Source organism: Maniola hyperantus, chromosome 26, assembly GCF_902806685.2.
Source record: "Maniola hyperantus chromosome 26, iAphHyp1.2, whole genome shotgun sequence".
In the NCBI taxonomy this organism is placed as follows: Eukaryota; Metazoa; Arthropoda; class Insecta; order Lepidoptera; family Nymphalidae; genus Maniola; species Maniola hyperantus.
The window spans coordinates 1,044,118-1,069,762 of record NC_048561.1 but is presented as its reverse complement, the minus strand read 5'-3'; the positions used below and the strand labels follow the sequence as shown (position 1 = coordinate 1,069,762).

Sequence of the window (25,645 nt, the reverse complement as noted above, 5' to 3'; positions counted from 1 at the left end):
TATTTCGGCTGACGTCATAATGGTGTCATTTCGATGTTAATGAGACATGGTTCCAGCGCAATAGTAATTTGCGGGACTTATACTAAAAATCTAAGGGAGGGTGCTGAATTTACGAAATTAAAAACTGTGCACATTCCAAGGTTTTACTTTGAAATGTTCTACAAATGTCTGTTTTCTTACTTAAATCACTAATACAAGCATTTTTAGTGGTTTGTGTATTCTTATAAATAAATAAAAAATATACGGATCATTATCAGATATAATTTACAACTGATTGGTTTTTCACTAGTGTGAGTCCTCATGTGGACCGCTAAACTACTGCTGTCTGACACTTTAACTCGCATAATTCACAACGAAATAACTTTTCACCGGTGTGAGTTCTTATGTGCCTCACTAAATTACTACTGTCGTTGGATTTGTACGGGCATAATTTACAACTGAATGGTTTTTCACTAGTGTGAGTCCTCATGTGGACCGCTAAACTACTGCTGTCTGACACTTTAACTCGCATAATTCACAACGAAATAACTTTTCACCGGTGTGAGTTCTTATGTGCCTCACTAAATTACTACTGTCGTTGGATTTGTACGGGCATAATTTACAACTGAATGGTTTTTCACTAGTGTGAGTCCTCATGTGGACCGCTAAACTACTGCTGTCTGACACTTTAACTCGCATAATTCACAACGAAATAACTTTTCACCGGTGTGAGTTCTCATGTGCCTCAATAAATTACTACTGTCGTTGGATTTGTACGGGCATAATTTACAACTGAATGGTTTTTCACCAGTGTGAGTCCTCATGTGCACCACTAAATGAGTATTTGATACAAACTTACTCTCACATAATTTCAACATTACGACTTTTTACCATGGTGAGTTCTCATGTGCCTCCCTAAACTACTCCTCTGTGTACATTTATACTTGCACAATTTGCAACTATATGGCTTTTCACCAGTGTGAATTCTCATGTGGATCATTAAATTACTATTTCGTGTACATTTATATTCGCACCATTCACAAGAATACGGCTTGTCACCAGTGTGAGTCCTCATGTGGACCGCTAAACTACTGCCGTCTGACACTTTAAAGTCGCATAATTCACAACGAAATAACTTTTCACCGGTGTGAGTTCTCATGTGCCTCACTAAATTACTACCGTCGTTGGATTTGTACGGGCATAATTTACAACTATATGGTTTTTCACCAGTGTGCGTCCTCATGTGCACGACTAAATGGCTCTTCGTTACGAACCTACTCCCACAAAACTTGCAACAATAAAACTTTTCACCCGTATGTAATTTCATGTGTACCACTAAAGCACTGTTCTGGTTGCATTTATACTGGCATATTTTACAGCTATACGGTTTTTCACCAGTGTGAGTCCTCATGTGCCTCACTAGATTACACTTTTTGTTAGTTTCGTACTGACATATCTTGCAAGTGAATCTATTGTGGATCTGAATGTGTTCTACTAGGAAACGTCTTTGTTCAAACATTTGTTCGCAAAAGTCACAAATGTACACAGTGAATTTCTCTGCATTGTCCTTCTTTGTACGAGGTCTTCTCTGCCTTGTCGCCTGATAACTGATATCTTTAGTTGCCTGATAACTGATATCTTTAGAGGCAATGTTCTGACTCACACGAGATCTAACAACTTTCTGTGTTTTCCGTGGTCTGCCTCGTCTTGGGATGGCTAAAATGAAACATTATTATCAGTACCCTTTTATAAATGTAAAAGTGTGTTTGTTTGTTGGTTTGTCCTTCAATCACGTCGCAACGGTAAAATGGATTGACGTGATTTTTTGCATGGGTATAGATAAAGACGGAGAGTGACATAGACTACTTTTTATCCCGGAAAATCAGAGTTCCCACGAGATTTTTAAAAACCTAATTCCACGCGGACGAACTTCGTCCGCGTGGAATTAGCGTTCATCAGCTAGTTATTAATAATTTGAACTAGCTGATGCCCGCGACTTCGTCCTCGTGGAATTAGGTTTTTAAAAATCCCGTGGGAACTCTTTGATTTTCCGGGATAAAAAGTAGCCTATGTCACTCTCCAGGTTTTAAATCCTTAGGCAATTTATTCCAAATGTGAACAACTCTGTTGCTCAGAAATAGTTTTAATGGTTTTGACGATGGCAATTGATATTGAAGCTTCATATCATGTCCCCTAAATCTAGGATTGCTCCTTCTCAAATACATGCTCTCAAAATTTGGGACATTATAATAATTATTTAGTATTGTTACTTATCTATAATATAAAAATGAATCACTAAATGTGTTGCTGATCGCAAATCTCGAGGACAGCTGAACCGATTTCACTAATTCTTTTTTTATAATATTCCTTGAAGTACGAGGATGGTTCTTACGGAGAGAGAAATTTAAAAAAATTTAATCGACTGTTAGGCGGAACGAAGTTCGCCGGGGCAGCTAGTTTCCTTATACCAATACTTCTGTGATAATGTTTGTATGATAAATAACGCAGCATCTTACCTAAGGTCGTCGCGGCGTGGCCGGAAGGGCTGGGGTCTGCCGGCCTGTGAAATATATCAGAATGTATGTAGAGCAGCGGCGAAGAGTCAATATAACACGATTCCTATCGGCTTCCCTTTAAGAATTGGCATAATATAGCGTAAGTAGGTACTATTCACATAAATTCCGTAATACGTTCGTAAATACAAAGGTTCGATCGTCACAAATGCTAATTTTTTTTTTGTTATTAAGTACTAATTTAAGTTAAAAACATAACAGCTAATGTAAGTAACATACACCTACAGTCCTACACCGTACAAGCCGTAAAATATCGGATTCCCTAGTTAGATTTTTGCGTAGTATTTATCTCTTTCATTTCCCTAGCGAAAGCGAAAGGAGCGAACTAGGTCTGTCTCGCTCTACGGTCGACTAATAAAGAGCACACCAATTTAATCTGGCCCAGTAGCGAATACGAATTTGGAACTCTGACAGGTCAGACAAATTTGACGTAAATAACTCGGTTGGATCAGAGTTACCCTATAATACCTCCAAATTAAAAATTATATTAATAGTATTGTTTTAACAGGTACATGCTACTATTTTGAATATTTTGTATTTTGAAGGGTGATTTGATATTGATACATTTGTTTTTGTGAAGCGGCCATGCTTGTTTGTTTTTAAAGTTGTTAGTGGTGTTTTATTTTGATATAATAAATTGGGGATGTGATTAATAACTTATAAGTGTAAGTTCACGGTAATTTTGATTCAGTTTGGTAAGCCAAAATCAGAAATGGCCTTAATTCACATAGATTGTTGTTTAACATATTTCTTGTTACGTAACGATAGTAATTTTTCTAAATTAAGTTTTGAAAACAAAAATCGAACAGCTGATATTCTTTTAGGTAAGTACGTTTCCGGCTTCCCTTTATCAGATTTTCACCCTTCGCCACTGATGTAGAGTGTACCGGGGAGCCCCTAGCCAGTATGTAGCTGTACTGCATATAGCAGCTTAGAGAGGAGGAAAGGCACTGGCAGGTATACTGACCTGTTCTCAGTGATGAGTGAAGAGTGTGAGGAGCTGCAGCTCACAGCTGTATGAGGCTTGCATACTTGTGACGTGTCACATTTTCCATCACCAATCTGTTAAATACAAAATAAATTCTTTTTTTTTTTTTTTAAAGAATATTAGCCAAGTTTATCATGCTGACTAATATTTCCCCTTTCCCCTCCAATTAAGCGTAAAGCTTGTTCTAAGAGTAGGTGGGACAAGAGTAGTGCAACGGGTAGGGTTTGAACCGGCGACTTTTGGGTTGTCAGTTCTTTGGATTATTTTAAAAACAAATAAAAATCATGACTTTTTCAAAATTATTCTTTTTAATAATTAATTGGGTATTTGACTACATCAAAAATAAGTACGTCATTATGATGCGACGTCACATTCCAGTATTTCATAGAATACCGCATACTAAGTGCGCGTTTTAACATTTTATAAAAAGTTACTAAACTGCTGCTATAAAAAATACACGTAATTTTTTTTTATTTTTTTAAAAGAATATTAGCCATGTTAAATGACTAATATTCCCCTTTCCTCTCCAACTAAGCGTCAAGCCTGTGCTAGGAGTAGGTAACCCTAAATTCACGGTTTTCAGATTTTTCCCCAAATGTCAGCTATAAGATCTACCTACCTGCCAAATTTCATGATTCTAGGTCAACGGGAAGTACCCTGTAGGTTTCTTGACAGACAGACGGACAGACAGACAGTGTCACATGACACAGGTACGGAACCCTAAAAAAGTAGATGAAAGTGTGTAATAGTGGAAAACTATCTCACCTGGAGATGCATGCTCATGTGTTGCGTATACGCATGTTCCTGGACAAACTCCTCAGAACAAAGTGTACATTGGAAGAGACTAACTTCATACTTTAACATATCGTCCTGAACAAAATCATATATATCACTATCATCATCATTCTTCATATCCATGTCATCATCAACTGACATAGGCTCATCATTCCCTTCAATTTTCATAATAATGGTGTCATCTAACTCTGTCTGTATGTCATCCGAGAGGTGTTCTTGTATGTGTAGGTCCCAGTGATCGGGTCCTAGTGTTGTCAACACCATATTACTCTCTAGTTGGTGTTTTGTGCGGTTTATCATCTTTATATGCCGTCTTGTTATCTGTTGAGAGACAAGTTAAGTATTTAATGTGTACATTAAAGCTCAGAGTCACTCAGCGGGCGATGGAGAGAGCTATGTGCGGAGTTTCTTTATGTGATCAAATTAGAAATGAGGAGATCCGTAGGAGAACTAGAGTAACATAGATCAATGGGTTGCGAAGCTGAAGTGGCAATGGGTAGGGCACATAGTTCGTACAACCGATAGACGTTGGGGTCCCAAGGTGCTGGAATGGCGACCTCGCACCGGAAGACGCAGCGTTGGAAGACCTCCCACTAGGTGGACGGACGACATCAGACGAGTCGCAGGTAGCCGTTGGATGGCGGTGGCGCAAGACCGTGGCGTGTGGAAGTCCCTACAATATACCTATGTCCAGCTGTGGACGTCTATTGGTTGATGATGATGATGTGTACAGTACAAGGGTAAAGAAGGTATGCAACTTATGCAAGTTTATATATCAACAAGTACTCACTAGTTCATGTTTGTCAACTAGCTCCATCATCAGTGCACGGGCTCTCAAGCTCTTGTCTTTGAATCTGCTAAAGTTCATCAATCTCTGAGCACATTGTATGCAAACTGTTTGTTGTAGGTTTCCTAGATCACACGGCTGAAACAACATGTTATTAAAGTAATCAAACAATCCATAAATAATCCTGGTTCGTCCCTGCACTGTTTACAAACTTATCAAAAGCATTTGATAGTGTACAGAGAGGAATAGTTCAACTCAGGGCCGGTTGTTTCAAACCATTGGTCTTCGTAAGATACGTTCGTTAAAATTAAACAGACGTAGACGAACTTTAACATCTGTTAATTTAAGTGCGTTGCTTCATTGTACAAAAAACTGTTCGTCATTGTTATTATTCTCGCAAAACGAAAATTTGTATGAAACCGCACGAAGCTACTATGGCATTAGTAAGGTGTGAAGTCAAAATGCTATATCGCTATCTCTGTCTAATCAGAAATATTTAAATGCTTATAACTTTTTTGTTATTTGATCGATTTAATTAGTTTTTTCAGTTTACGTCATTATTTTTATACTAGTTTATAATAAAGTAATAAAAAAATTGGAGTCAAATACCCAATTATAAATGAACAACTTACAGGATGTCCAGTTAACGTTTCATATGCTTCATCCAATTTGTGTTTACTCATTAGCAACAGCTTGCTGTCAGTGTCTAGGCATATCATGCAAACCTGGAAATATACTACTAGTTAAGATATGTGAAAAAAATGGGAAATTCAGATCCAATATACATATGTCTTAGCTCCTTCTCCTTCTACGGTCACACTTTACGTGATCTGATTTAATAGGCTACTTGACTCATATCTAATTTCGTCCAATAAATGATTATTTATTATAGTATTTTGCTTAAGACAACGAAATATATCAATAACAATTATTAAAAACGCAGGATGGATATATAAATCCAATTTAAAAAAATACAGTTTTTATTTTTATTTGAAACTCAGAAAACGCTGTCAGCCATGATGTGACGTCATTAAATATGTAAACAAACAAATGTCATCCCTATTGACTAACGTAGTATCCACTTTTCATTTAACTGACCATACAAAACATAATATTATGAGTTACCTGCACTGTTGAAGGAATAGCACCAGTACTCATTTGCCTTACACCACTTTTTGTTTCATAAATATCATCGTCTAGAAAATGCTGCGAGCAGACCACAGCAGAGTCTGGTAGGTGACTGTGTTGTTTGCCTAGGGCTCCGAGCCAAGCAGCACGCAGGTACGCTTCACTGGGGAAACTGGAAATTACCAGTTATCTAAATATATAAAAGGTGACTGCCTGACTGACTGATCTATCAACGCATAGCTCAAACTACTGGACGGATCAGGCTGAATTTTGTCATGCAGATAGCTATTATGATGTAGACATCCGCTAAGAAAGGATTTTTGAAAATTCAACCTTAAGGGGCTAGAATAGGGGTTTGAAATTTGTGTAGCCCACGCAGACGAAGTCGCGAGCATAAGCTAGTGTTACACATAAGCAAACATACATGTACCATGGAACCACCAATCTGATATAAGTATTTCAAGTTCACCCACACATTTTAATAACTCCTTGAAAGCTCTTGATTTGCTGCAAGTGTACTGCGGGGCAATGTTACAATGACCACCAGCATAACTAGATTAAGCTGACAAAACCTTCTTGCTGGAGTTTGACAAGTGAAAACTTGACTACAACTTGCGAGTCAAGTCAAATATACTCACCGATGAAAACTAATCGCCTTCCCATCTACGTGTGATGTGGAAACATTGTCTGAAGTGTTGTTGCAGAAAGGCACACAACACCGCATTTTCAAAACTTCTTTTCTGCTTCAATTACCGAATCTTCTGTGGCCGTGTGAGACTATGGAATCGCGGTAGTTTATTTGGGTGTGTGGTTACAACAAATAGCATGTGTTTCTGGTAATAATTTAATCAATCTAGAAGTACTTATTGCAGTAATATATAAGTCAAAATATTATTTTCTATCTAAAAGCTAAAGATAAAAAAAATTGATTACCTACTGCAACAATAATGATGATATGCACCGGATGATAATTATGTGTGATGTGGTCTGTGATTGAGACTTTTTTACATAATATTTTAATCTTAGAATAACAACTAGATTTTAAATCTATTTTTAACCGACTTCAAAGAAAGGAGGAGGTTCTCAAATCGACCACCGACCAGTAATAAATAAAACATTCGACTGTGTTTTTTTTATTTATTTTTTGTTAAAAAAAACACCAAAGAGAATATAAGCTAATTACTAGGTAGGTACCTACGTTTTTAAAATCACTTGTTTTTTATTTATTTATTTAACGGCCCCGGATAACAGTCTTTTAAGGCCTATAATCACTTGTACTTTAAAAATAAAACACCAAAACTCGAACCACAGATCTAATACTAGTCGTAGATCTAGACTCGGACTACCACAGAGTACTTTGGTCAATCTTGTGCGACAAAGGCTATCTTGGCGCGTGGCAAAAATCGGAACTAACGTTGCCGTCAAGTGTCCCCTTTGTTCTTGTTTGAATATTCTAAGCACTTCTGGGCGCTATTGGAGAACAATCTCCAATAGCGCCCAGATTCAGATTTTTCCTCTCGTGTCCGCTATAAAACCTACCTTCCTGCCAAATTTCATGATTCCAACGGGAAGAACCCTATAGGTTTATTGACAGACAGAAAATGTTTACAGAAGTGATCCTATAAGGGAACCCTAAAAATTAGTTTTTTATAAAATTTCAAGTCCCAACTGAGATAGGTAGATAGAAATTAAAACACAGATTGAGGTACTAAATACATTTCATAATTTCATTCACTTAAAAATTAATACTGCTAAAAAGTGTCGCCCTTATAATTACTAACAACAAGCCCTTATAGTAGGGGAGCCAAAGATGCTAAATTGGGATTTACTCGAGCGTCGTGGGGACCTAATTGGATTGTGAAGATTAGGTGTTAAAAAGAAAAAAAAGGTTATATGATGTAACCCCTTTTTCTGGTGGGAAGACTGCGTATAGGTTTTCAAAAATGTAAAAAATATATAATAAGTGTATAATGCGCCCCACGTGTTTTTTAACGCAAAAATATTTATATAAATAATACAAAGGGGTAGAAGGGGGCGCTCCATCTTAGGCTGCATTATCACTTCCCACCAGGTCTAATTGTAGCCAAGCGTGAGTCTATAAATTAAAAAAAAGGGAAAATAGAACCAAAAATATTTATCGAGCGCGTCAGATATTCAGAAGGGATATTAAGTGAACACTCAACTATGTAGCTCCTATTAAAAAAACTGAGGATTTGGACGCAACCAAAAGTCATGGCTGATTTTTGAAACTTTGTGACTCTCCCATTTCCTTATGTCACGCTCAAATTGTCAGATCAAAGAAATACACACTTTTCTGCATCTAATTATTAACTTGCCTTGTTCTGTCGCGCTCGAGTAAATCCCAAAATACCCGAACTCCCCGACCATTATGTTGTGAAGGAGTCTCCAGTGTTTATGTTGTGAACAATGACTGCTATGTTGTCACTCAGTGACGCGATGCTCGCGAGCGAGTCGAGTCACGGGGCGTGGTATAGTTTGAAGTGCGTGTACTCGGACCTACGCAGTAAGCGTAAGAGCGGGGACACACGATGCGTTGCGGCGTCGCTGCGTCGTCTTACATAGAAATATCTGTGGCATGTCACACGATGCGTTCCGGCGCCGCACCGGACTTGCAACCACCGAGACGAGGCGGGGTGGGGTGAATGCGTTGCGACGTCGGAGCGGCACCGCTCACTTGTTTTTATTAACAGACTGACCAACGCTGCTACGGCGCCGCTGCGACATAACAACGTTGCCACGCCGCACCGCTCGTGTGCCCGCTGATACGTTGAAATCTTTGCGGTGCGGCAACGCATCGTGTGCCCCCAGTCTTAGTGCTTTAGTGGTAAGTTCTCATGTGGCTCACTAAATGACTACTTTGCTTACATTTATACTTGCAAAACCTACAATGATATGGTTGTTCGCCAGTGTGAGTTCTCATGTGCAAAACTAAACTACTATTTCGTGTACACTGATATTTGCAAAACCTGCAAAAGTACGGTTTCTCACCAGTGTGAGTTCTCATGTGCACCACTAAATCACCACTTTGCCTACATTTATACTTGCATAATTTACAGTGATATGGTTTTTCGCCAGTATGAGTTCTCGTGTGCTTCACTAATTCACTATTTCGGCTACATTTATACAGGCATAATTTGCAACAATACGGTTTTTCACCATGAGTTCTCACGTGCACCATTAAATTATGATTTGATACGAACTTACTCTCGCATAACTTGCAAGAATATGGTTTTTCACCAGTGTGAGTTATTGTGTGCATCACTAAATCACTATTTTGGTTACATTTAAACTGGCATAATGTACAACAATACCACCCACCAGTGTGAGTTCTCATGTGCCTCGCTAAATTATTTTTATACTTAGATTTGTACTGACAAATCTTGCAAGTAAATCTATATAGTAACGTGTGAGTGTGAATGTGTTTTACTAGGGGCTTTCTTTGTTCAAACATTTTTTGACAAAAGTCGCAAATGTACACAGCTTTTGATACAGTACCCTTCTCTTCATTGGCGACTGGTTCAATGTATTCTGTTGGAAGGACTCCACTCTGACTTGTCGCAAGGTAACTGATATCTTTAGAGGCAATGTTCTGACTCCAAGATCTAACAGTTTTTTGTATTTTCGTCAGTGATCTGTCTCGTCTTGGGACAACGTTCTTTGAGAACATATCATAAAGTTTGACGAAACAGTCCGTTAGTGTTTTGTATCGGCAACTATCGTCTGTATCGGCGTCTTCAGTTGATGGCTCTGTCATCTCGTTATTTGTCGCAAGACTCGCGGGCAGAGGAACAGCTGAAATGAAACATTGTTACTAATTCCTTATACTTCTGTGATAATGTTTGTATCTATACTTCTATACTAATAAATAAAATTGAAATGTCTGTCTGCAATACTAATAAATAAAATTGAAGTGTCTGTCTGTAATTTCGAAATAACTACCTCAAATTGAGCTCATATGGTTATTTGAACTGTACCATAACTGAATCAAGCGTTTTTAAAATTTTTGTTTGTCTGTCTGTCTGAACGGGCTAATCTTCGGAACGGCTGAACCTATTTGCAGGATTTTCACAGGCAAGTAGAGAATTAATCAGGGAGTAACATAGGCTACTTTTTTCCGACTTTCAAAGAAGGAGGAATTGTGTTTTTCCACCTATATACACTGAAATCTCTGAGATTTCTAAACCGATTTGACTACATTTTTTTAATCGATAGATTTATTTATTTGCTTTGCGAAATCGTCCCAAAAAATTTGGATTCCCACTCCTTAATCCTGATGCTGTACGGGACCTGAACATAAAAATTTATGGGATTTAGAAACTGTCGGTTATAAATTGATATTGGAAGTACCTACCAAGTAAAGACTTTTTGAACTTGCGGACCCAACTCCTCAGCCCTGATGCTGTAAAGAATTGCATTCTGAAATCGTAGTGATCCTACGGAATTTCTAAAGAACCATCCAAACATTTAAATGCTTTAACGAAATTTGGTACTGAAATATCTTATATCTCGGGGAAGGGGTACTACAGATAAGCTACTTTTTGTCCTGGAAAATCAAAGTTCCCACGGGTTTTTAAAAACCTAAATCCACGCGTGCGAAGTCGCGGACATTAGCCAGAGATAAATAACGCAGTATCTTACCTAAGGTCATCACGGCGTGTGCGGAAGGGCTGGGGTCTGCCGGCCTGTGAAATATATCGGAATGTATGTAGAGTGTACCAGGGAGCCACTAGCCAGTATGTAGCTGTACTGCATATAGCAGCTTAGAGAGAATACTAGCGCAAGTATAAACTAACTGTAACTTGAAGTAAACGTTATTGGTACTGGCAGGTATACTGACCTGTTCTCAGTGATGAGTGGAGAGTGTGAGGAGCTGGAGCTCACAGCTGTATGAGGCTTGCATACTTGTGACGCGTCACATTCACCATCACCGTCACCGTTCTGCCAAATACAAAAATTCATAACAATTTGGCCTTTGAGACAGCCCCTCCACAACTAAACAAGATACTTCATGAACTTCACAAGTAGATGAAAGTGTGTAATAGTGGAAAACTATCTCACCTGGAGATGCATGCTCATGTGTTGCGTGTACGCATGTTCATGGACAAACTTCTCAGAACAAAGTGTACATTGGAAGAGAGTACCTTCATACTCGAACGTAACCTGAAGAACATCATGGTAAGGTGCGAGGTCACCTTTATTCTTCACTTCCCTGTCTTCATATACCGACATAGAGTCATTGGTTTCTTCAGTTTCTATTTTCACAACAACTATGAGTTCATTCTTCATATCCATGTCATCATCAACTGACATAGACTCATCATTTCCTTCAGTTTTCACGATAATGGTTCCCTCTAAGTCTGTCTGTTTGTCTTCCAAGGGGTGTTCTGTGTGTAAGTCACTCTCTAGTTGGAGTTGTGTGCCGTTTATCATTTTTATATGTTGTAATGTAATGTTACCTGTTGAGAAACAAGTTGATTTATTTATTAGTAATAAATTTTACTATTTATTAAAAATCCCACGGAAACTCTTTAATTTTACGGGATAAAAAGTACCCTATGACACACTCCAGATAAAATAATCAATAATATAAATTAGTAGTTCCCACGGGATTTCTAAAAACCTAAATCCACGCGGACGAAGTCGCAGGCATAATCTAGTCCTACTAATCTTATAAATGTGAAAGTGTGGATGTTTGGATGTTTGTTACTCAATCGCGCAAGAAGGGCTGAACGGATTTGGATGAAATTTGGAATGGAGATAGATTATATAAAATACATATACCTATAATCTTAGTCAATCATAAATTAATTCCAGGATATCCTGTTAATAATAATGATAATATTTATTTTGCACAATTAAATTACATACTCCCATACAACAATCACAGGATTCACAGTAAATTATTTCTTAAAACAAAAACATATACATCTATATCTATACTCTACACTATTATATAAAGAGGTATTCGGGCCGATTCTCTTGTACACAATCTCTAAACTAAACTAAATTAACAGGTCTAAATCTAGTGTTATCCTTTTCCACAAGCAAAATTATGTAAGGGATAGCAATAGATTTAGACGTGCCATTTTAGTTTAGTTTATAGATTGGGTACAACGGAATTAGCCACAATGTTGTTAAGTTTGTTTGTAGGGGGTAATCTCTGGAACTACTGAACCGATTTTGAAAATTCTTTCACCAATAGAAAGCTACATTATTCCTGAGTGACATAGGCTATATTATATACACGCGGGTGAAGCAGCGGGGATCAGCTATATATATTTATAATATAAAAATATAAAAACCAAAATCACTGAATTAACATTTCTAGATAATTTAGATACAAAATTACAAAACCTGAATCTAGAGATTATTATTATTATTATTACTTGCCTTACAAAACCTAACATTATGTTGCCTGCACTGTTGAAGGAATAGCACCAGTACCTCACGCCACTTTCTGTTTCATAAATATCATCGTATAGAAAATGATGACATTTATGAAACAGGAACTGACCACAGCAGAGTCTGGTAGGCACTGTCTTGCAGCAGCACGGAGATGCACTGCACGGGGGAAACTGGAAATTACCATTTGTGTTATATAAAACCGGCCAAGTGTGAGTCAGGCTCGCGCAATGAGGGTTCCGTACTACAGTCGTATTTTTTCAACATTTTGCATGATAATTCAAAAACTATGATGCATAAAAATAAATAAAAATCTGTTCTAGAATGCACAGGTGAAGACCTTTCATATGATACCCCACTTGATATAGTTATCCTACTTCAAAAATTGAAAATACTAATTCTTAGTTCATGACCACAATTTTTTTTGTGTGATGTCACTACAAATTCAGTTTTCAGATTTTTCCCCGAATGTCTGCTATAAGATCTATCTACCTGCCAAATTTCATGATTCTAGATAGATAAGATAATTTAACAACGGAACGTCAACGGGAAGTACCCTGTAGGTTTCTTAACAGACTGACAGACAAACAGACAGACAACAAAGTGATCCTATAAGGGTTCTGTTTTTCCTTTTGAGGTACGGAACCCTAATAAGCACGTAAACATGTACCAGAGGGATATATGTTTTACACAACAGATATAAGTATTTTAAGTTTCATTTTAAGACGCAGCCACACGAATTCCCCTAGTGGACAGACGAGTCGCAGGGAGCCACTGGGTTCAGGTGGCGCAAGACCGTGGCATGTGGAAGTCACTAAAAGAGACCTATATCCAGCTGTACATCTATCGGTTGATGATGATGATGATTTCAAGTTGATTTTAATAACTCCTAGAAAGCTCTTGCTTTGCTGCTAGCGGGCTGCGGAGCAATGTTTCAATGACCACCAGCGTAACTGACTGATTTGATACGAAGCTGTGATAGCCTAGTGGTTAGGGTGTCCGCCTTCTAATCGGAGGTCGGGGGTTCTAACTTCCAAATATCACTTGCTTAAAGGTGAAGGAAAACATCGTGGGGAAACCTGCGTGCCTCTCCATATTGTTCTCGAAGATATGTGAAGTTTACCAATCCGCACATGGCCAGCGTGGTAGACTATGGCAAAAACCCTTCTCACTCTGAGAAGAGCCCCGTACTCTGTAGTGAGCCGGCGATGGGTTGATCATGATGAACTGACTGATTACTGCTCAAACCGGCAGTCAGCAGAGGTTAAACTGACAAACATATAATAAATTCTAACTTTAACATGCTGGAGTTTCACAAGAACATGACTACGATTAACGAGTCAACTCAAATAGGCATATAATCCTAGCTTATGCTCGCGACTTCGTCCACGTGGACTACACAAATTTCATACCCATTTCACCCCCTTAGGGGTTGAATTTTCAAAAATCCTTTCTTAGCGGATGCCTACGTCATAATAGGTAGCTATGCGATATTTCAGCCTGATCCGTCCAGTAGTTTGAGCTGTGCGTTGATAGATCAGTCAATCAGTCAGTCAGTCACCTTTTCCTTTTATAAATTTAGATGATGTACTCACCCATGAAATCAAATCGCCTTTCCCTCCCCATGTGACGTGACACATGTGGTGCTGTGTGTCTTTCTGCAAAAATGGTCTGAAACATTTTGGCAGAAAGGCACACAACACCGCATTGTCTTAACTTCTTTTCTTCTTTATAACAAATCTTCTGTGGGCGTGCGACGCTATGGAATGTGACTAATGTGAGTGACGTGTGTAGTCACTGGCCGCTACAAATAACACGTGTTTCTCTTATACTAGAGAAGTACTTATTGCGATCAAATTTTTTACAAAATATAGTACCTATATCTGTCAGCTAAAAATTTAAAGAGATTACATAACTATTAACTACTGCAACAATAATTATGAAGTATGTGTGGTTACCAAACCTACAGAACGCACCGACCACCTCACCAGCCGAACAGAAAATGAGATTTTGTTCTACACGACTCACGAGACGAGTGATTTGTCATTTAGTTTTTTTATTTTCATTCATACCAATGTTCCCAATTACGATTTTAGTTTTACCATAAATTACCCTAAAACCTTTTTATAACGTACCTACCATAATAATTTATAGCGCGCTACAATTTATTTTATACCAGATAGAAAGAAAAGAAAGAAAGAAAGAAAAGCATTTATTTTTTAAGGCTGTACCACACATTACCAGCTAGACCTGGGTTAGGTTATCCCGGCGCCTCTAATACTTGAGTAGTAAAGTCAAAGACCTCAAGTAGAAGAAGCGCCGGAATAAAGTAGATGATGCCCGCGACTTCGTCTGCGTGGATTTAGATTTTTTAAAATCCCGTGTTACTTTTAATTTTCAAAACTATTATTACTATAGTTTCGCCCGAAAATAGGGCGAAATTCCTGAAAATAGAAACACTAGTTCATAGTGCATTTGACCCACAGACAAAAGTACAATGGTTAAAATCGCGGAGTAATAACAGAGTGAACTAGGGTACCAATAGTCAAGAAAATAATCGATCATAGACTATCGACTATACAGACAGTGCGACAAGGCTATCTTGGTGCGTGGTGAAAATCGGAACTAACGTTGCCGTCAAGTGTCCCCTTGTTTCGCCGTCCAACGGCGCCCCCCTGTCAATGTCATTTAAGTGGCGGTGTTGGAGAACAAAAGGGGCACTTGACGCCATCGTTAGTTTCGATTTTCACCACGCGCCAAGATAGCCTTTTCGCCTAGTGATTTGTGGCACAGACCAATAACATATAGGATTTTGTGGAATTCTCAGATTAGTGGAATAAGAGTGGAATTGATTATATTATATATTTTGAAGTTTGGGTTTCCTATATGTTATTGGTCTGTGCTTTGGGTGTCACTACTAAGGTAGTATCCCTATTAATCTGTGGGTGTCACAAAATCAATCAAGGCCTTAAAGGACTGTTATCCTGGGCCGTAAAATAAATTAAAAAAAAAAACAATCAAATCAATTAATATAATATTAAAAGCATAAAAGTAATAAAAATAAATACTTGCAAATGTCTAGAAAATCGTGCTAATAAAAATCAAAAACCTAAATATAAAACTAAATCTTAGCTAAAAAACGAAGTCGTTTACTAATCAATAAAAATGCAGTGTTTTGTGCAGTCCTGCAATAATTCTGAAAATATCTCGCAAGCGGAGGGCGTCACATTTTACCGGTGAGTGTTCATAATTATTATAATTAAACAATTCGAAATCTAAACTATTTACTTCATTGATTCATCTACGACGAAGCAATTGCAAGAGAGCAGGAAAGTATATGCATAAGGTATGGCAAGTAGCGTGAATTCGATGATAGAAATTAGAAACAATATCGATTGACAGAGCACAGACGCTATCTTTGTAATCTAAATATATAAAAGGAAAGGGTGACTGACTGACTGATCTATCAACGCACAGCTCAAACTACTGGATGGATCGGGCTGAATTTTGGCATGCAGATAGCTATTCTACCGTAGGCATCTGCTAAGAAAGGATTTTCGAATTTTCAACCCCTAAGGGGCTGAAATAGGGATTTGAAAATTGTGTTGTGTACGCGGACGAAACGTGAGCATAAGCTAGTATTATTATAAGCCAGTGTTAGCGATTCATGTGTGACTTTCTGCTAAAATATTTCTGATTATATTGGGCACAGTGACTAACCGCCACTATATATATCGACTAGCTTATGCTCGCGACTTCGTCTGCGTGGACTATTTGAATTTCAAACCCATATTTCACCCCCTTAGGGGTTGAATTTTCAAAAATTCTTTCTTAGTGGACACCTACGTCATAAAAGCTATCTGCATGCCAAATTTAAGCCCAAGCCATCGAGTCGTTTGAGCTGTGCCTTTTAATTGTGCGACATTATAATAATTATTTTGTAAGTTACACATTTTTTGATAGCAATAAGTATTCTCTTGTATGAGAGAAACAAGTGATATTTGTTGCGACCCGTGACCACACATGTCACTGACATTCCATAGCGTCACACATCCACAGAAGATTCATTTAATAGAAGAAGAAAAGAAGTTTAGACAATGCGGTGTTGTGTGCCTTTCTGCCAAAATGTGTCAGACCATTTTTGCAGAAAGACACACAGCACCACATGTGTCCATATCACACGGGAAGCGCAATAAATTATGATAGGTACATCGTAAAAAAGTTTTAGGGTAATTTAGGGTGAATTCCTACAGAAACTAGGGTAAAACTAAAATTGTAAGTGGAAACAAACTGGTGTGAATAAAAAATTAAAAAATCAAAATAGTCAAGAGTTTCCCACAGAAGATTCGTTATAAGCAGAAAAGAAGTTTTGACAGTACGGTGTTGTGTGCCTTTCTGTAAAAATGTTTTGTTCAGACCATTTTTACAAAAAGGCACACAGCACCAAATGTGTCCACGTCACACGGGAGGGGAAAGCGATTTGTTTTCATGGGTGAGTACTTACAAGTTGACTCGCAAGTCGGAGTCAAGTTCTCACTTGTCTAACTCCAGCATGTTAAAGTAGAACCTCTGAATTTATCAACCTCTTTTCCATGTGGAAAAGGGTGGATAAATTTGGAATCCATGGACCCTCTTGCCAAAGGAGCTCTTATCAAAAGGGCTCTTGCCACCATAGACATTCCTGCGCTCATTGAGCCGGCAGGGAAAGTCGGGATGATGGCAAGACACCTGATGGATTGACGCTGGTTCCCTGGGAACGGGGACGGGCGCTAATGTGGGACGCAACGTGCGTTGACACATTGGCCCCGTGTCATATCAGAGACTAGGGAGACAGCATCAAGACCGGGAGCCGCAGCAGAAACTTTGTCCGTTTGCCGTGGAGCCATGGAGTCTTAGTGCTAAAAAAATTTTCGCTACATTTCACCGCGAAATAGCCTCATCTGGGCTGCTCATTTTTTGCGCAACGGATCAGCCTGGCTGTCCAGCGTGGAAATGCAGCCAGTATTCTTGGCACCATTCCACGCGGGCATGATTTGTATAGATAAGGCTAGCTTTAAGTTTTACTGTAATAATTTCATGTTTTTTTTTTTCCTACCATAAAGCACCATTATAAAATGGCAGATTTATTGCTACTACCATCTAGCCTATGGGCTAATAAGTTCATTAAATTTCATGTTAAAAAAAAATGTTAAAGGTAGTTGGCTTGTCAGCTTAACCACAAAGGTTAAGCTGACAAGCCAACTACCTTTGACTGCCGGTTTGAGTAGTCAGTCAGTCATGTTGATGGTCATAGAAACATTGCCCTGCAGCCCGCTTGCAAGAGCTTTCCAGGAGTTATTAAAATGTGTGTGTGAATTTGAAATACTTATATCTGACTAGCCGACTTTGTACGTGTGGATTTAGGGTTTTAAAAATGCTGTGGGAACTCTTTGTTTTCCTGTCACTCTCCAGGTTTTTAACTATAGCTGTACAAAAATCACGTCGATCCGTTGCTCCGTTGTGACGTGATTTAAGGACGAACCAACAAACACACTTTCGCATCAATACTTATAATAAAACTGTAACAGGTCAAATTCTGTACATTGAAGATATTTTGAAATTTTTTTTTCGAGGGCACTCTATAATCGATACTGAACACAAAATTGTAATTTTTTTCATTTTTGTCTGTCTGTCTGTCTGTCTGTCTGTCTGTCTGTCTGTATCACGGCCGCGCATCACGCTGAAACTACTGAATGGATTCCAATGAAACTTGGTACGATTTGAGGTCATACTATGAGGAAGAATATAGGATACTTTTTATCCCGAAATTCAGCATGGTTCCCGTAGGAGAGGGGATGAAAGTTAAAATGTATACTGAGTTGTAATTCATTAACGCGTAGTCCGATTTCATTCATTCTTTTTTTGTTAGAAAGGGGATATTTTAAAAATTGTTCCGTAAATATTTCAAGGTAATCGGTTTTTAACCGACTGTCAAAAAGGAGGTGGTTCTTTTTTCTACATCGATTTTTTCGAGGTTTCTGGACCGATTTGCAATTTTTTTTTTAAATCAACAATAAAAGTTTTCGTGGTGGTCACATAAAAAATTCTGGATTCAACTCCTTAATCCTGATGCTGCAGGGTTACTGCCCGCCTGAGTTATCAAGATTCAGGAAGTGTTCATAGTGAATTCATATTGTAGGTACCAAGCAACGACTTTATTCTCAGACTTCAAGTCTCAACTCCTCAACCCTGATGATGTAGGGTACAGCACTCCTAAACTATAATGTTTCAGGAACTGCGGATGACGCAAAATTATTTTAGGTACCAAGCATAGGCTACATCATTGAACTTCGGATCCTAACTCCTCAATCCTGATGCTGCAAAGTACTGAAGTCCTAAATCGTGGGGATTTTAAAAAAAATTAAAAAATTTGAATCGACTGTTAGGCGGAACGAAGTTCGCAGGGTCAGCTAGTTTATAATAAGAGTACAGATTCGTGGTTCCGTTGTGTAAAACAAAAATCACTCTGGTATATGTTTGTGTGCTTATGTATAACATAACTGGTAATTCCCAGTTTTCCCAGTGATCAGCATCTCCGTGCTGCTTGGCTCCGAGCCCTCGGCAAACAACACAGCCACCTACCAGACTCTGCTGTGGTCTGCTCGCAGCATTTTCTAGACGATGATATTTATGAAACAGAAAGTGATGTAAGGCAAATGAGTACCGGTGCTATTCCTTCAACAGTGCAGGTAACTCATAATGTCATGTTTTGTATGGTTAGTGAAACAAGTAACTAAATTATTAGTTTATTATTAATTAGTATTATTTCCAGGTTTGCATGATATGTCTAGACACTGACAGCAAGCTGTTGCTAATGAGTGAACACAAATTGGATGAAGCATATGAAACGTTCACCGGACAGCCTGTAAGTTGTTAATTTATGATTTATTGTATGTAGGCTATACAAGGGACACACAAGGTCTATTTATGGAATGTTTGATTACTTTACTTATTTCAAAAGAGCAACCGTCGAGTTTCTTGCTGGTATTTTAGCGTTTAAACTACCGTGAGTGATTTCCATTATAAATACTATCTGTCCCGGCTTACTCACCACCGCAGCGCGTGCGCGGACGGACTCCCTTGAAAAAGGACCCCGGATGGGTTCGAAACTAGTCGGGCTAACGTCGACTACCCACGTGAGTACGAGACAGATAGTATTCTTGCTGGTTCTTCTCGGTAGGAAAGGCATTCCGAACCAGTGGTAGATGCATCCGACTATTCCTAAGTACTTGTAAAAGTTAATTCGAATTAAAAAGATTTTTATTTTATTTATTTATTTAATAACATGTTGTTCCAGTTGTGTGATCTAGGAAACCTAAAACAAACAGTTTGCATACAATGTGCTCAGAGATTGATGAACTTTAGCAGATTCAGAGACAAGAGCTTGAGAGCCCGTGCACTGATGATGGAGCTAGTTGGGAAACATGAGCTAGTGAGTACTTGTTGATATATAAACTTCCATCTTTCCTTGATCCTTGTACTGTACACATTGGCACAGATTCCGTTGTCTTTCTCTAAACTAAATTTGGAGTATCTGCATCCTTTTCTTTTTAACATTTTTCATTCATTTAAAGACTCTAAATTTTAGTGCACGCTACAAATTTAAACAGTAGGCTCGCGACTGCGCGCTAAAATCACGGGTTTTACCGTCTAAAAATTAAATTTTTTAACTGTCAAACTGCGTCTGTTCTTTTCATATTACATTAGTAAGAAGAGTATGGGAATACTCTAAAATTAGTGCTCAGAATCAGTACCAATGAATGCTTAACTTGTCTCTCAACAGATAACAAGACAGCATATAAAGATGATAAACCGCACAAAACACCAACTAGAGAGTAATATGGTGTTGACATCGCTAGGACCCGACCACTGTGACTTACACATAGAACACCCCTCGGAAGACAAACAGACAGAATTAGAGGAAACCATTACCGTGAAAATGGAAGGAAATTATGAGTCTATGTCAGTTGATGATGACATGGATATGAAGAATGAAGTTGACCATAATGTCAATGATTTTGTTCAGGATCCGTTGAAGTACGAAAATTCTCTCTTCCAATGTACACTTTGTTCTGAGGAGTTTGTCCAGGAACATGCGTATACACAACACATGAGCATGCATCTCCAGGTGAGATAGCTTTCACTAGGGATGTTATGGACATATAATTTCGGATCCAGATACGAATATGGATATTGGTAAAATATAATATCGGTTTCAGTTTCGGTTATGGATAAAAAAAGTTTAAGGAACTGTAAAATGAAATACAAATAAGATTATATTCGACTTTAATTGTTGTACCTTGTAGGTTTCGCAATCTGTCATACAAGTAATTTTTTCTTACAGCCGGAAACTATCCGAAACTTTTATTTCGGATTCGGTTACGGCAACGGATATTTTTTTATTTCGGATATCCAATAGTTTCAGTTACGGATATGGATACACACTTTCATCTACTTGTGAAGTTCTTATAGTAGCCTGTTTAGTTGTGGAGGGACTCTCTCCAAGTTCAAATTGTTTTGTATTTGGCAGGATGGTGACGGTGATGGTGAATGTGACGCGTCACAAGTATGCAAGCCTCATACAGCTGTGAGCTCCAGCTCCTCACACTCTCCACTCATCACTGAGAACAGGTCAGTATACCTGCCAGTACCAATAACGTTCACTTCAAGTTACAGTTAGTATACACTTGCGCTAGTATGCTCTCTAAGCTGCTATATGCAGTACAGCAACATACTGGCTAGGGGCTCCCCGGTACACTCTACATACATTCCGATATATTTCACAGGCCGGCAGACCCCAGCCCTTCCGCACACGCCGCCATGACCTTAGGTAAGATACTGCGTTATTTATCATACAAACTTTTTTACTGACTAGTCATGACCAGCGAACGATAAAAACATAGAAGTATTCCTTACCAACGGTACAGTGCGTTTATATATGTCGCAGGTATATTGTCAAATGAGTGATATTATAACTAAACAAATCAAAAACAAACAAACAAAACTTCATTTCTCATAATATAACGGTCGGTTTTAGTGTCATTGTAATGACACTAAAACCAGACAAAATTTGTGACATTATAATAACATTTATCTTGTGTTTGTTTCAGTCGCTCCCCGGCCCGCGAATGTCGCGACAGACAACGAAAACAAAGTAAAAGGAGACGATACAACTGAGAAGTTGATCGAGATTGATATAGACTTCAATTATCAGGCAGCGAGTGGAAGCGGAACTACAGAAAATAAACAGGATGATAATAAGTTCATGCATGCACTAAAGTATGAAAGTGCTTCCTTCCAATGTACGCTTTGTTTAGAGGAATTCGTCCATGAGCATGCGTACATGCAACACATGAGCATGCATCTCCAGGTGAGATAGCTTTCCACTATTAAGGCGCTATGGGATTGAAGTTGTACACGGGTGCTCTCTAAGACGCGTTGCGGACGACTGACGGGGTACGGGAGTGGTAGTGTGGGCCGCCCGAGCGAAAATTTTTTGCACGCTTTTTATAAAATTCTATGTGTTCTGTTACCATGAAATAATACCGTAATCCCTTTATGTATTAAACGTTGAACATCAATACGAAATTTTATTGAAATTGGTTTGTCTCCTAATGGTCGTGTAAAAAATACGTATTTAAGGGAAACTCGCGTTTTTTTTTTTGTACCGACCCAAATTGTGCCAATCGTGTTTTGGCTCTCGTAATTCACTAAAGAATATCTTTAATTTGTATAATATTGAAAAATAAAGAAACAAATTTGTAGTTTTTGAGGCCAAACCTTGATTCTTTGAACATCCGAAATGTGTCTTTTGGGACGCATAGCGCCTTAAATAACACAATTCCAAAAAGTTATTGCGTGGCAGGGATTGAATCCCCGACCTCTGAGTAGGCGGCGTAGGCGGACGTCCTAACTACTAGGCTATCATAGCTTGTTTAGTTGTGGAGTTATATCAAAGGACAGAAACGTTATTGAATTTGTTTTGTATTTGTCAGAACGGTGACGGTGATGGTGAATGTGACACGCCACAAGTATGCAAGCCTCACACAGCTGTGAGCTGCAGCTCCTCACACTCTTCACTCATCACTGAGAACAGGTCAGTATACCTGCCAGTGCCTTTCCTCCTCTCTAAGCTGCTATATGCAGTACAGCTACATACTGGCTAGGGGCTCCCCGGTACACTCTACATACATTCTGATATATTTCACAGGCCGGCAGACCCCAGCCCCCCCGCACACGCCGCGATGACCTCAGGTAAGATACTGCGTTATTTATCATATAAGTCCCGCAAATTGCTATTGCGCTGGAACCATGTCTCATTAACATCGAAATGTCAGTTTGACGTCATTTGACGTATATTTAAGTAAAAATATATCATCAACTCGAAACTTCAATCTCGTGCTGACGTCACTAAAATAGCGGCCTCGCGCATTAGCAATTTGCGGGCCTTAAACAAACTTATTTACCAGCGAACGACAAAAACATAGAAGTATTCCTTAAGCTCCATAATATCTATCGAAACGAAAACTCAACCGTGGTGGTGAGTGCTGCATATAAACTCTACCTTCAGTTTGATCGTGACAATTGTTAGTGCATACGACTTGAAGAGATCCTTGGAACAAGATTTTGTGAATTACAATTAACTAAAAGATCTGTCCAGTAGTTTGAGCTGTGCGTTGATCAGGCAGTCAGCTTTTACTTTTAGATATGTAGTGAAACAAGAAAATAGTCAAAATGTTTGGTTTCAGCCTCTCACCTGTCCGCAAATCTCGCGACTTTCGGAGCAATGTTGCCAACAGAAGAACCCAACACAAGCGACCAACAGATCTCCTCAAAGCAAACAAACGACGAAACGAAACGCTTCGTCTGTCAGTACTGCCCGTTCCGATGCAAATACCAGAGCAATTTCACCACACACATGAGGACTCACACGGGTGAAAAACCCTTTGCGTGTAAACACTGCGATTACAAATGCGTAACCAACAGTGGCCTGGTGAACCATATGAGGACGCACACCGGCGACAAACCTTATTCTTGTAAGATATGCGACTTCAAAAGTTCTTACAAAGGCAACCTAGTCGGCCACATGAGAACCCACACGGGTGAAAAACCCTTCGCTTGTAACTTCTGCGAGTACAAAAGTGTCACGAATAGTGCTCTGGTCAACCATTTGAGAACCCACACGGGGGAAAAACCTTATTCGTGCGAGTTCTGCGAATACAAATGCGTCTCAAATACCGCTCTGTTGAAACACTTGAGAACTCACACGGGCGAAAAAAGGTTCTCCTGCGAACTGTGCGAATACAAATGCGTGTCGAACAGTGCTCTGATGAATCATATGAGAACTCACACGGGGGAAAAACCCTTTTCGTGCGAGGTGTGCGATTATAAATTTGCGCACAAAAGCCATTTGGTGAGGCACATGAAAACCCATACGGGTGAAAAGCCGTACCTTTGCAAGTTTTGCGAGTACAGAACCGCACATAAAGACAACTTGGTGAACCACACACGCACTCACACTGGCGAACGGCCGTATTGGTGCGAGGTGTGCGAGTATAAGAGTGCCGCTAAGAGCAAGCTGGTGATTCACATGCGAACCCACACGGGGGAGAAGCCGTTTGCTTGTGATCTGTGCGAGTTCCGGTGTGCGGTCAAACACAACCTGGTCATACATAGGAGGTCGCACACGGGGGACAAGTAGGTCTGTGTGTATGTGTGAAACACACACGCAGGTGGCGAAAATCGGAACTAACGTTGCCACCGGACCAGACATCACCCCCGTGCGCGACGGCGAATCTTATCGCCCGCAGCGGGGAACACAACCAGCCACGTGGCCCCAAGCCAAGATGGCGGGCCCTAGCCGGTGAAATGCCGGCTAGAAGACCAACACCGGGGTAACATGAATACCCTGCGCCCTGCCTGGGTAAGGAGGCTACGCCTCGAGGCCCGTACCCCCGCTGGGCCTTCTTGGGGTGGTAAATTAAAACTACCTGACTATTCATAAACACTTGTAAAAAGTTTACATGAATAAAAAAACATTCTATTCTATTCTATTCTTCGGCCAACCGGAGAAGACCTTGTAGTCGTCCCCTTTGTTCTTGTTTGAATATTCTAAGCCTTTGAAACAAAAACTATTTCTATTTCTATTTGTTCTACAACAGCGCCCCCCTGTCAATGTCATTCAAGTGCCAAGAGAGCCTTGTCGCACTGTATCTATGTTTTGTACAATAATTAGTGGTTTGGAGACATATAAAATTAATCGTGTTCAGTCATTAACATTATACAAAGTTTATAATAATTATAATACGGTATTTTACACCAAGTGAGAAAAAATCTAAAAATCTATAATCAATTTTAGTTTATAAAATTATATAATGAATTTTACGATTCATTTTAAAGATTACATTTTTTTATTCGTTCTACAAATATCCAAAACGCATGGTACCGCAGCCGCCATGTTAATTCCGACTGTGACGTCACATATATTGAAATTGTACTGTATTTCACTAAGAAAACACCGTTGCTTACCAATCCGTGTGACGTCATGACAGCTCACGAACCTAAAAAGATGGCGGGTAGCGTTTTCGCGGCGAAGTTTGACATGCAAAATTTAAATGCATTTTTATTTCACTTATCGATCGAATAAATTTTTTGTAAATTATTTGCTAGCTTGTTATTATTTTAGGATCCAATTAAGACACCTTTAAAAAAGTTATGTACAAAGAATAATAATGTGATTTAAAATAAGAAATCAGACATATTTATTTAATCTTCTATTAATTGTCAAAGTGTATAATAATAATTAAGGTTATGTGTATATATAACAATGATTTGATTAAATATGTTCCAATGGGATAGATTTAGTGAAACAAGGGTAGAGAAGTTTTCTACGAACTGTTTACCCGTTAAATCAGTTAAGGAAAAATGTATCAT

The 25,645-nt window shown here is 38.9% G+C and overlaps 3 protein-coding genes across 3 annotated transcripts; 1 reads left to right on the top strand and 2 right to left on the bottom strand.

Annotated features, from left to right (window-relative positions):
* Positions 1 to 310: 310 nt before the first annotated feature.
* LOC138404121 (gastrula zinc finger protein XlCGF71.1-like) lies at positions 311 to 636 on the bottom strand. The gene is made up of 2 exons (XM_069507357.1): positions 537 to 636; positions 311 to 492 (listed from the first exon to the last, which is right to left on the bottom strand). Exons 1-2 carry the CDS (start codon positions 634 to 636, stop codon positions 311 to 313), a joined length of 282 nt encoding a protein of 93 aa, XP_069363458.1.
* Positions 505 to 14,625, bottom strand: LOC117994394 (zinc finger protein 271-like). Its single transcript, XM_069507356.1, has 15 exons — positions 14,269 to 14,625; positions 12,662 to 12,846; positions 11,330 to 11,727; positions 11,109 to 11,209; positions 10,910 to 10,953; positions 9,096 to 10,063; positions 6,889 to 6,995; positions 6,248 to 6,422; positions 5,755 to 5,847; positions 5,126 to 5,260; positions 4,306 to 4,656; positions 3,520 to 3,614; positions 2,496 to 2,539; positions 1,139 to 1,695; positions 505 to 803 (listed from the first exon to the last, which is right to left on the bottom strand). Exons 3-15 carry the CDS (start codon positions 11,699 to 11,701, stop codon positions 645 to 647), a joined length of 3,201 nt encoding a protein of 1,066 aa, XP_069363457.1. The 5' UTR covers positions 11,702 to 11,727; positions 12,662 to 12,846; positions 14,269 to 14,625; the 3' UTR covers positions 505 to 644.
* A 1,007-nt stretch (positions 14,626 to 15,632) lies between these two features.
* Positions 15,633 to 24,698, top strand: LOC117994365 (zinc finger protein 182-like). The gene is made up of 11 exons (XM_069507478.1): positions 15,633 to 15,909; positions 19,227 to 19,401; positions 19,485 to 19,577; positions 20,010 to 20,144; positions 20,496 to 20,840; positions 21,243 to 21,343; positions 21,499 to 21,542; positions 21,823 to 22,082; positions 22,708 to 22,808; positions 22,923 to 22,966; positions 23,461 to 24,698. Exons 1-11 carry the CDS (start codon positions 15,839 to 15,841, stop codon positions 24,411 to 24,413), a joined length of 2,322 nt encoding a protein of 773 aa, XP_069363579.1. The 5' UTR covers positions 15,633 to 15,838; the 3' UTR covers positions 24,414 to 24,698.
* Positions 24,699 to 25,645: the final 947 nt, after the last annotated feature.